Source organism: Quercus lobata, chromosome 8 (assembly GCF_001633185.2).
Source record: "Quercus lobata isolate SW786 chromosome 8, ValleyOak3.0 Primary Assembly, whole genome shotgun sequence".
In the NCBI taxonomy this organism is placed as follows: Eukaryota; Viridiplantae; Streptophyta; class Magnoliopsida; order Fagales; family Fagaceae; genus Quercus; species Quercus lobata.
Genome location: NC_044911.1, coordinates 32,605,207 through 32,617,940, shown reverse-complemented (window position 1 = coordinate 32,617,940; position 12,734 = coordinate 32,605,207). Strand labels below are relative to the sequence as shown.

At 36.5% G+C, this 12,734-nt stretch overlaps 1 protein-coding gene across 1 annotated transcript; it reads left to right on the top strand.

Moving 5' to 3' along the window:
• Nucleotides 1-4,487, top strand: LOC115956088 (B-cell receptor-associated protein 31-like). The gene is made up of 2 exons (XM_031074551.1): nucleotides 1-372; nucleotides 3,881-4,487. Exons 1-2 carry the CDS (start codon nucleotides 90-92, stop codon nucleotides 4,261-4,263), a joined length of 666 nt encoding a protein of 221 aa, XP_030930411.1. The 5' UTR covers nucleotides 1-89; the 3' UTR covers nucleotides 4,264-4,487.
• Nucleotides 4,488-12,734: the final 8,247 nt, after the last annotated feature.

The window sequence follows — 12,734 nt, the reverse complement described above, 5'->3', positions numbered from 1 at the left end:
GAAATTGAAACACTTACTACAAGTCAGTCAAGTCTTTTTGCAGTCTCTAAAAACTAAAAAGCTCAGGAACAGAGAGAGAGAGAGAGAGAATGATACAGGTACTCTATACCGTGATCTTGGCCGAAATGGCTCTGATCCTAACCCTCCTATTCAAGACTCCATTGCGAAAGCTCGTCATCATAACCTTGGATCGCCTCAAGCGCGGCCGGGGTCCTATCATGGTCAAGACCATCGCCGCCACCGTCCTCATCGTCCTCACGTCCAGCGTCTATAGCATAATCAAAATTCAGAAGCGTACGATCGAGGGTGGCATCGCCAATCCCACGGACCAGGTCCTCATGTCCAAGTACATGCTCGAAGCTTCTCTTACGGGTAATTACTAATTACTCATCTCATTACTAATTTCTCTCTCGCCCTAACTTTTTATTTTATTTTATTTTTTAAATTTTATATATATATATATATATATATATATATATATTTTTGGTTACTCAGAAATTAGGGCAATAGTAAAATATGTACAATGTGATGTTTGGTTAAATTTGAATGAGTGTAGCCAATGAGCCAAATACTAAGGTATAAGAACAAAATTTAACTTATTTAATTAAACTAAAGATTTTATTGACAGAGAAAATATAATGTAAATGTAAGTGATAATTTGTGTTTTTGATTTGTGCTTGGTTTCAATTTATTCTTTTGAGCCTATGGTGTTACAATTATTACATTCATTGTTATGTTTAAGCTACTTCATACAATTTAAGCTACCTATATATATATATATATATATATATTTCAAACATGTAAAAGGTATAAATAAAAACAATCAATAGATTTTGTCATTAATATGTGATCTTCAAACAAATCATTTGATAACTTATAAGTAAAATGAAATGATGACAATTTGATCATATTCTAAAATTTTTTAAAATTCTATGTATGCCTTGGTTTTCTAAAGATATTGTATTGCCAGATAAATGGCTCCATAAGACATGTAACTCATATGATGCCAGGTGTCACCAAATTATTGAAGGAAATGGATGACAAAATTGAATCAGACTTGAAGGGGCAAGATGAAAATTTTGAAACGTAAAGGGCCAACATGAAAATAACCCCAAACTTTGAGAGCCAATTGTATACTTCAGTCCTTTTTTGAAATAACTTAGAAGTTTTAATATTTATTCTTTCTATTTTAGATTTCATTTCTAGTTGTTAAAAGGTGGTGGATTGTAGACAACCTTAAAAAGTATATAACTCTATAGAAGAGTTTATATATGTATATATATAATTCAGCACATTGGTTAGAGGGTATTACAAGAATATACCATTTTATAATTTTAAGGTTACATATAAGAAAATGTTTTCCTTGACTACTTTAGGAGATTTAAAAAAATATTTTCAATAAAGAAGCTTGATTTTGGAATATTAGGTGTTTTTAGAGAGGGGGGTTCCTCCCCTTGGTTCCGCCCCTGTATGTTACATTGGCTCAGTGATGTCGTGGGACTGTGTTGGATGAGCGTGTTAGGCTTGGTTTAGTGAAGGTTTTGAACTTTTTGTGTTCTTGGGATTCCTAATAATTGAAAATTTGCAAATAAAATTTTTTAAAATTTATATTTATTGTTTTAATTTTTTCTATATTTTTTGGGCCATTACAAATAAGAATTCCTTAGGTGCTTGCTATGAGCTCTGTCTTCAATTGGTACAGTTTTGGTACATGTTGATACTGTTTTGTTCTATGCCCCATAGTTTTCTCACTAACCAATGCACTGGAGCAAATGCCAAGGCCTTCAGTGCATCTAGCTAAAAAATTAAAGCGCTAAGCTTGGCCAACTTTGTATAGGGAGAAGGGATTGAACTTAGAAGCATAATTCTAAGGCCTTTTGTGCTCTGTTTTAGTAGTGTTGCTCAACAATGGCCTGATATAAATGGATTGTAGATGCATACGAGAAATGGATGGGAATCAACTAATTGAAGGGAGAGTTCATAGCAAGCATAGGAGGATGCCTCACTTGGTCATCTCAAGCAATTTTATGGGCCTGCACAAACACACATAAGAGTGTTTATTTATAATAGCTATTTATTAATCTTTTCTAGTAGCTTTGTAGCATATGTTGCCCTGTGGTTTATGCATAATGACCTTTTACAGTCTTGGGCAAGACAATCTAAATTCTAGCCACCTAAAACATAACGAAGGAAAAGGATACATGAGGAGGATGTGAAATTGTAGGTCATCTAAGACCTGTTTATTGCTGGAGATTTAGACAGTAATAGTTACGATGGCATAGATTAAGAATTGTTGATATTTCAGGGTAGCAAATGATATAGAATTTTTTTTTTTGGTTTCCCATAGTGTATCCTCAAAGCTTTCAACCAAAGACTAATTACTGTTTGCGACGGGTGGGCCCTAGAGGGGTAAATCGCTGGCTCAAGGGGTTTTTTCAAAGTGCAGGTACCTAGACTCGAACTGAGGAGCACACCCAGTCGAACCTGGGACAAGCACTTTGAGACCAAGTGCCGAACCACTTGGCCAACTCACCTGGGTTAATGATATAGAATATTTTCAGTACACAAGAATTAACATTAAGGGTGATTCTCTATGATACGCTCCAGCAGAACATATTTTTATTGTTTCAAATGTTTTATTTTCAAGGCTAGGCTCAGTTATATATATAATGGTTTTTATATGATACATAAAATTTTAGAATGTTTACCCATTTTCCCAGAGCAACAGGTAATTGCTTAGGTAGAGGATTTCTGGATATTTGCTATAAAAATTTTCAGTTTTCTCTGTTTGGAAGTCAGTGTTTGTCTGGCTTTATTCTAGCCTCTAGGTCCCCTACAGTATGCTTAGACGCTGTTTTCTCATTGTGGGTAATTCATTGCTTCATGTCCCTACACTACTATTTATTAATTATTATTATTATTATTATTATTATTTTCTCTTTGCATTCTCTTCTACTATTAGGAGTAATTGGTGAAAATGTTTTATTGATCCAGCCATTTAGTTTAGTTTTAAACAGTAAGGCTTTTCTCTAGTTATTATGCTTGTTGGTTGGCTCTGTTGTTAGTGGTCGCCTGTCAGTTGCCATATCTAAATAATGCATATTGGAATTTGTTTCTAACCCTTGGTTTAAGGGCTGTTACTTTCACAGGGCCAGCCTGCAGTTTCTTTGCCCTCTGATAACTTAAGAGATTGGCATTCCACTTTATTCTCTTCATCAATTGGATTTAGTCACTATACAAGGAGTCATAAAATGCTTGAAGTGTTCCAAGTAGAGAACTGCTGGTGTCAAAAATTGCTTGATAGGCATGTCCACATTTATTGAAATTTCTTTGGTATCATGTATCCGTTTTTACTCTGCTTTAAGAAATTTGGATTTCATAAACACTTATTTAAGTCAGGTCCCTATATCTTGAACTTACGGATTAATGGAGAATTAAATCATTCCCCCAGAAAAGCAAATAATAATGAAGAAGAAACCTTAAATGTATAATAGATTTAAGTTTGCAAGGGTGGAATATTCACTATACATTTTTATTTCTTTTTCCTTTTTTTAGTGGAATTTTTTTTATTTTTTTCCTTGGCAAGTGGGGTTCTGTAATGTTTCATTCATTTTTATGGGTTAAAGGACCTGTCTTGTCCTTTTTCACTTCTGAATCTGTGTGTTGGTTATTAAAATTTTTATTACTGTTATTTGCTAAATAAATGCTTTTGGGATTACTATTGTGCTGAACAGCTTTCAGATGACATAAAAGACTTGCCTTCCCAATTTGCTGGCTTCTTCATTTGGTTTCATTTGTTTGAATGCTATTGTTTTTATTTTTTGGCTGAATGAGTGCTATTGTGTTTAGTTTAATAAATTACATAATGTGTTACATGCAGGATTCATGCTCTTCCTCTCACTGATGATAGATAGATTACATTATTACATTAGAGAACTTCGTTCACTTAGGAAAACCATGGAGGCTGCAAAGAAACAAAATCGTAATTTTGATGATGGGAAGAATGGCAATGCAGAGGAGCTTAAAGCCATGGGAGAAGAGATTGCTACATTGAGGGCAAAGATCAAGAAGCTGGAATCTGAATGTGAGACAAAAGCAAAGGAGGCAAAGACAGCAGAAGCTGAAGCTGAGGCTTTAAGAAAGCAATCTGAGGGATTCCTTCTGGAGTATGACCGATTGCTGGAAGACAATCAAAACCTTCGCAACCAGTTAGAGTCAATTGACCAAAGTTTGACACAGCCTGATAACAAAAAGAATATGTGAGGGAGCACATACCTAGTAAGGAACAATTTTCTGGGTCTATATCTATGTGTATGAGTACTTTAGAATTGCATTTAGGAGAGGAAAGAAAATGCAGGGGTGCAGTTGTTACAATTGGTCTAATTATGTTTATATGCAAAGCATGGTGAAAAGGGAGAATGTAATACTCAGATCCAAAAAATGAAAAAAAGAACTAGGGTTTTTAATATTAAAGTGCAGTTTGGTAATTTACTTTGGCATTAGAATATATATATATATATATATATATTTTTTTTTTTTGAGAAGAAGGCATTAGAATATATATACTAGGTCATAAGCCTAAAACCTTAGCCGCAATAGACTCAATAGACCTATAGAGAAGGTAGCCTAAGGTCAACTTGGCAAACGGGTCAAGTTGGACTAATTGGGTTTGGGTCAAAATGGGTTTGAGTTGTAAATGGGCTAGAAATAGGTTGTGTCAATCAGGTTTTAGGTTGAGTCGACCATTTTTTCAAATGAAAAAAAAAATTGAAAATATGTATTTTCCACTTGGTAAATCATGCACAAATTACTTGGTGTGACAATAAAAAGATTTAATAGTAATTGAGTGCATAATAGGTAAATATACAATTTTCAAAAATGTCATTTAAATACCATGATTGGCCCATGAAAGGTAGATAAACAAACTTTAGACTCAAAAGTATAATTCAAAATTTCAATATTATGGACTAAGTACAAATATTAGTTTGCACAATGATTTGTATAAAACTAAGCCCAAAGCCCAAATATTAGTTTGCACAACAGTTTGTATAAAACATTAAGCCCATTAAGAAATTATTCATTTTGAGGCCGTTTGATTAACCTTGATGAATGTGAGAAGTAGGTTTCAGTTAGCTCAACTGGTAAAGTTTTTAACGGTTGAGTAAGAGATTTGAGTTTAATTTCCGTCTACACTAAAAACCGATTGGTATTTTGGTCTCATCATCATAAGGAGTGGACACCATAAATTGATACTATAAAAAAAAAATGATGATGATGTGAAAGTTCAAATAGTATAAAAATACCTTTGAACGTTTAGACCCCCAATTTACAAATTAACCAATTCAAGTTTTATGTCAAACAACTAGTGTGCAGAAAATGAACAAAAACTATAAAACAGAATTGGTAAACAATCTAAGCCAATTTAAAATCACAACCCACAGCAGATAATAAAAGGCAAAGATAAAAGGGAAGGGAGATATAAACACAAGGACAACACGCAATGTGTTATCAAAGAGGAAACCGAAGCCCTCGGCATAAAACCTCTCCACCGCCCTCCAAGTGGTAAGTAATCCATTAGAAAATGTAGTTGGGATACATGGATAGTAATAGACTCTCTAAGCCTAATCTACCTAGTGCACCTAAGCCCTCCAAGCTTCTTGCTCCAATGAGGTTACGTCGAACCTATTTCTTTTCTAGCTTTCCGGATTCCGTTACTTGACCATAGCATTAACCAATGTAAATTGGTTCCTTCCTAACTACTTCCTAGAACACCAAACAGCCCTCTCACAATAATGGATATGGTGAGAAAATGTTTTGGTAAAATGTCTCTCAAGGGTTTAATAATGGAGAGGAAGAGAGTTGATGAATTTGAAGAGACTCTTATGTAAAGATTGTAGATGAATCAATCTTGTTTTACTCTAGGGTTTCTCTCTCAAAATTCTCTTTGGAAGCTCTCATTCTTTTGTGGGTATAAGAGGTATTTATACTGGGGTGAGAAAAGAATGTGAAACGTCAGGTTTTTCAAAACAGGGGTGGCTCGCGGCTTGATTAAGTCGCGAGATCCAGCCGCGCGATAACAGAACGGCTAGTTGTCTTATTTTGTCCTGTAGTGCTCCAACTAGCATGACACTTCAACTTCTGGCATGTTTGGCACGTGTGCTGCTTCAGGCGGCTTGCAGCTGCGAGTCACCCGCGAGATCCAGCCACGAAACTCTGTTTTCTTGCACACTCTTGAGCATTTAATCACTCTATTTCACTTACTACCCTTACAACAAACCCACCTAAATATAGGGTTACTAATTGCTGAAATACAAGCAAATTTGGCACGGAATAAAGCCAACAAGATGGTTGATTAAATTCAACTTTACAATCTCCCCATTTGGCTATTCCGTGACAAAACCCTAAAATAGACTCTAGATTTAACATGTGAGTTGGGAACAGTTGAGCAAAACTCACTCACACCTAATTCTAGAAATTGTGAGACACTTGAATCATATAATGAAACTCCTGAAACACAACAATACACCATGATCATTGTATGTAGAAAACATGAAATGCATATGAAACAGGCATAAGGTGATCAAGCAAGGATGAAGTTAAGAAACAAATCATGGCTTGATCAAACAAGTAATCACTACAAGGTAGTGATCACAATGCTCATTCACACTTGGAATGAACACTTGAACATACAAGCAAATAAGAAAAATGCAAGTTACTTGTATGCCCAACACTCAACCAATGCATAATACACTAAGTATATGCATCTAGGACCAATCCTACAAGGGTACAAGAGTGACAGTACTTAACCAGAAAATGCATGACATTTGGATAGAAGTACTGATTTAACAAAAACATAGAGGCTGCATAAAGCAAGATACCAACCATAAAGCTTACAATAAAAGAACATAAACCCTAAAAACTTACAAAAGCAACATGGGTACAAATACAATATACTACTGAAGAACATCAACAATATATATATTTATAAAGTAAACCAAGTTTATAAGTTATGAGTTAGAAAAAAAATACAACAAAACCACAGTGTATCAAACCCATAGTAACAATAAATATCCAAAAACATAAACCTATAAATTTAAAGGATAAGACTAAAACAAAAGTATGTGTACTCCCCCTATTACTATGCACACTTCCCTTTGAGCTTTCTCCCCCTTACTGAATGCTCTCCCCCTTTTTGGCACGAATAGCTAAAGGTTGTCCTTTAACTTTTGTTGAATAGCTTCTAGCTGCTTGTCCATGGTCTCGAGTCGCATTTGAACATGGTTGTTGGTGAAGTAGAGAAGTGTCACCATTTCATCAATGCGTTTCTAATATTTTCAAGCAAACTACGCACTCTATCAGTTTGAGGATCAGACTGTGCTTGCGGAATGCTAGTTTGTGGAACTTCAGGGATGACACGCAAAGTAGGTGTGGTATGTACAGGTGTCTCTGACTCAGGAGCAGATGGAGTAATCAGAGAGATGTGTGCACTCTTTGGTGTTTTAGAGGAATGACTTCTACTGGCTTGTAGAGTGAACATGGAAATTGGACGTAGACGGGTCAACATTTTTCCATCTGAGGGAAGAACAATGCCTTCACGAAGAATGAACTTCATGATGAGACTGCAAAATGGAATACATCCTTGAGCTGCAGATCGAGTCGCGGTCTTCCTCATGGTTTGAAAGATGTGGGCACAGATATCAATGGGGGCTTCTGTAATAAGATCACAAAGGAATTAAGCTCTTCCAAGATTTATGAAGGTAGTGTTGGACAGTAGGTAGAGATTAAAGAACATGATCAACTTTAGTGTGGTCAACTTTGGTGCAAACTTTATGGTGCTTATGGATGTGCCTGTACTGGATACTTCATGATCATATCCCAGAACTTGTAGAATGTCTTGAGTCTCTAGAGTTCGATTATCGTATGGAGTCAGATCCACATTCTGAGGTCTAGTGATGCGGAGAATATCGGCTATGGAGTTTGGGAAGATGGCAAACTCCTTTCCTCTGACCCAACAAATTAGTTCAACTCCAAGATCACTTGTATTAGAGTAGCATTCCTTAACCAGTTCATCCATTGGATCGACAAAATTTCCAAATAAGTTTGCCCAATCTCTTGGCTCAAAGATTCGAGGGATAAAAGTGGTCCCTACGGTGTCAAACTCAACCACCCGTTCCACTATAGGTGATGCCTTGTCAAAAATGTTTGAGTAGATGTGTGAGGTAAGCGGGGTTCTGAACCTCTCCAAATTGGAGTCTTGAGATGACTGAGATGAGAGTCGAGTCCTTTTAGCAACTGGGGTTGATGGATCATCAGTAAAAATGTCTTTGCCCTTAGAGTATCGACGAGACATTTGCAAAAGAATAGGCACACAGCAAAGAACCAAAAACAGCACCACAAAGGACAGATATCAACTTGATTAGATTCAGAAATGAATGTAAACCATAGAAATCACACACAATTTCAAACATAAGTCATGACAATATAGAATGAGGCAGGTGCAACAAAATGGTGAAAGTGCAATAGAGCACAGAGTAAGACAAACTTAAAGATAACTGTCAATAAGACAATCTATCATGAGTCAGAAATGCACAATGAAAACCACATACAACCAAAAAAATGGCGGTGGGACAAATCAAACAGAAAATTGAATGTATTAAAGTAATACACTCAAGATAGAAGCACACACATGTTATGACAACATAAACACAGTGATACAAGATAGGTAATCCAAAACCACAAACACAAATAAACTTTCATACACATAAACGGAGTAAAAACCAGAAAAAAAACACTAAACCCATTTCCCAAAAGAGTATAAAAACCAACAAATGCCAAAGCACAGAACAAAGAAAAGTACATTGTGAACAACAAAACGACACCAGATGAAATCAGCATCAAACACAATCCACCATACCCAGCACATAAAGAGTAAAACGTTTGAACACAATATGACAAAAATAACAACCCAAAAAGCAAGAAAGTAACACACAAAACATAACATACGTAGTGAGGAAGAGAAGACCCATACCTTTTCTTGATGATTTTGAGAAGAAATGAAGCAACAATGGAATTCAAAATGGGTTACATGGAGCGTTTGGGAAGGAGACAGTTGAGAGAGAAGATGAACAATCACAAAAAGTTCGAGGGAAAATTGAAAAAGATTTTAAAAACTGCCATCATTGTGCAAAACACGCGTTTTTCGCAGCTGAGGTAAGTCACCAGATAGTTGCTAGATCCACCCGCCAAAACACTTCAAGACAAAAGTTTTGAAAAATTTTCTAAGTGTTTTTCGCGGCTGGAAGTCTTACTCACGAGGGAGCCGCGAGCTGAGCCATGAAAATCTCTGTGTACCCCTCGCAACTGGACCTTCCACTCGCGAACAAGTCACTAAAATTGACCCGCGAGCTCGCGACTGTGACATGCGACTTGACTTACCCACGACTGAGTCGCCAAAACAGGGCAAAAATGTTTTTTGAAATTTTCAGTTTTTGAAGAACAAAATACTTTCCAAAAACATCTAAAACACTCAAAAATCTTTTTGTGCTTGAATCAACAAAGATTGAGCATGTGAAAACACATTTTATCAAGTACAATCACACAAATGAATATGACATTTATTGAACATAAACTTGTGTGTTGTGTGTGGATATCAACAATGAGATAGTCTTTAGTTTAATGTGAAGTTTCAATGATCAATTCAACCAAGGCATACACAATTAGTACTAGATCATGTGACCTATCTCAATTATAGAAGTATGCATATATGACCTCCCACAAAACTAGATAACATAAATTGGAGCTTTACATTTAACTCCACATTCAATCATAACATTTGATCTTTTTGGTCCTTTTAAGACAATCACCTCTCATTGTGAGAGTGATATTTGATATTTCACTTTGATGAGATAACCTTTGGCTTTTTGAATAAACATTCACATAAATTTTTGGTCGCTTTTCCTTTTTCCTAGTCAAATACTAGTATGTGCGACAGGTTTTTGTAGTTCAATATCTCTTTTCATTTGGAGATTTACATTTGGTGAGCTCTTTTTAGCAAAAAAATAAAGAGTGGGAAGATATACAGGCATAAGTCTATACAAGTTTCAAGATCAACATAACCATTCACTAATCATTCATGACAAGTTTGAAGATCTATTTACAACAGTCACATAGATTTCAAGATTTCTTCCACCGTGATAAGAGTGCAAAGAAACAAACTACGCTCGTAAATGTACAAATCGTAAATGCACAAAGCCATTAGCACAAAGGTACAAGGCAAAATAAGTTTTGAGACAAAACTTCAATCAATGTCGATCAAACTTTTGATTTTCTACTTTTTATGTGATTTTTGGATTTTTGACACATAAGAAGGAAACGATTGATCAAAAACAACAAAAAGGAATAAACAATAAGGAATAAACGATAGAATGCAAAAATAAATAAACACAATTCAACCCACACAATTAAAAAGCAAACAACCAAACTAAGTCACAAAGCATAGGAAGAATTGATGCATGGACATGTTGTAATGTTTATGCATGAGTACCTTTTTTCACCCACACGTCACTTGCGTTTGGGGTGATTTCCTTATAAGATTGGGTACGAGAGTTAGGGCTTTCAAACCTTCGTGTGAAGCTCTCCAAGCAGTTGGTGAAAGCACCAATTATCTTCATCACGTCCATCATTCCGGTATCACCACTTTGATCTCTTGATGGTTCAACTGCCCAATTTCTTCTGTCATTTCTAGGTCCTCGTGACCTTGGAGCAGTTGCATTATTCAGTGCTCTCAGCTTTTGACAATTTGGCCGAGTATGCCCTTGAAGTCCGCAATGATGACACACATAGTTCGATCTAGGACCTTTTTGTGGTCGTGGATGAGACTTGGCTCGGGATTCAGACCTGCCCACGGATTGATTACGTGGATTCAACAACCGTTCGTTCCCCACATTCCTCTTCTCCTCTATCTTGGACTTCTCAGCAGTAGGGCCAACATCAGCTGATTCTTTGGCCTTTATAAACTTCACTTCTTTAGTGATATTGCCAGATGAGCTACTTCCTCCGGTATATCCCAATCCGGATTTGTCTGAAAAGCTCTTTTGAGATGAAATAACATCATCTAGCTTCTTGGTGGTGACTCTCTCTATTTTAGCATTTGCTTGCACAATCTCTTACTCAAGAAATCTCACTTTTGTGTAAGTTTCTGACAGCTCACCGTTTAGTGTTTCTATCTCACATTTGGCCTCCTTATATCGAATTAGGAGACTTTTATAGTCCTCCTCTGCCTTCTTCATTTTTCTCACTGCCGCCTTGGCCACCCTTGTGTACTCACTCGACCTCTTCAGGAGTGAGTTATAATTGTCTTGAAGATTGGCTATGTTTCCATCTTCTTCTGCATCTGATTCCTCAACAGCTCCAAATGATTCTTCATCACTATGTACTCCAAGCTCTTGTACAAGAAGATTCAACTCGTTTGAAGAATCAACATGAGCAATAGTCATAAAAGCGGAGTAATTCCCTTCTCCGTCACAGCTTTCCTCAGAATCAGAGTTGGATGAATCTGAGTCACTCAGTGTCGTGGCATACACCTTGCCTTTTGATTTCAAATAATTAGGACATTCTTTCTTAGAGTGTCCATGCCTGTTACTTTCAAAACAAGTGACACCTTGTGTAGATTGAGATTTTTTTCCATCTTTCTTTTTGAATTCCCTTTTCTCCCTTCCTGAACTTTGGAATTTTCCTTTATCACCAAATTTGCCATTATTCTTGAATTTCAAGAATTTTCGGAAATTTTTTACAAGGTATGCAACATCTTTGTCAACCACATCTTCTTCTGATGAGTCATGGACTTCCACTTTCTCATTAATGGTCTTAAGAGCAAGAGATTTGCTCTTCCGTTGATTGGGCAGCGACATTTCATAAGTCTGAAGAGAACCAATCAGCTCTTGGACTTTGATGTCATCAAGGTCCTTGCTCTCTTCAATCGCTGTCACTTTGGCACGAAAACTTTCCGGCAATGATCGAAGGATCTTCCTTACACTTTTAGAATCCTCCGTTTTCTCTCCCAGATTGAACTTGCTTACAATCACCTCATTCAGCTTGCTATAGAAAGAGTCATAGGACTCATCCTCACTCATTTTTAGCTCCTCAAACCGAGTGGTTAGCATCTGCAGCTTGGTATCTTTTACTTTCTTCGTGCCTTCATAAGTGGTCTCCAATATCTCCCATGCTTCTTTGGCAATAGTAATGTGAGAGATCCTGTGAAATTCATCTAGAGACACACCACAGAAAATAGCATTGAGTACCACAGAAAATAGCATTGAGTGCTTTACTGTTAGCATTAGATGCGGCGAGTGCTGCCTTATCCCATGTGGATTTGGCTGCCTCAGGTCTGGTCCAACCTATCTCAACAGCATCCCAAACAGATTCATCAATGGAACACAGAAATGCTCTCATGCGAACCTTCTAAAAAGCATAATTACTACCATCAAAATATGGAGGTGCATTTAGGGATTGAGACCGATCCATCTCAATAGGGAGTCAAGGATCACACTATGGTAATGAAACCACTAGAAGTGTACCCGCTCTGATACCAATTGAAAGTTCAAATAGTGTAAAAACACCCTTGAACGTTTAGATCCCCAATTTACAAATTAACCAATTCAAGCTTTATGTCAAACAACTAGTGTGCGGAAAATGAAAAAAAGCTATAAAACAGAATTGGTAAACAATCTAAGCCA

Excerpts from the sequence above, each read along its gene's own strand:
- LOC115956088 (XM_031074551.1), top strand. The coding sequence starts at position 90 with ATGATACAGGTACTCTATACCGTGATCTTGGCCGAAATGGCTCTGATC. Across the intron at positions 373-3,880 it reads GCTCGAAGCTTCTCTTACGG|GATTCATGCTCTTCCTCTCA; the intron begins GTAATTACTAAT and ends TGTTACATGCAG.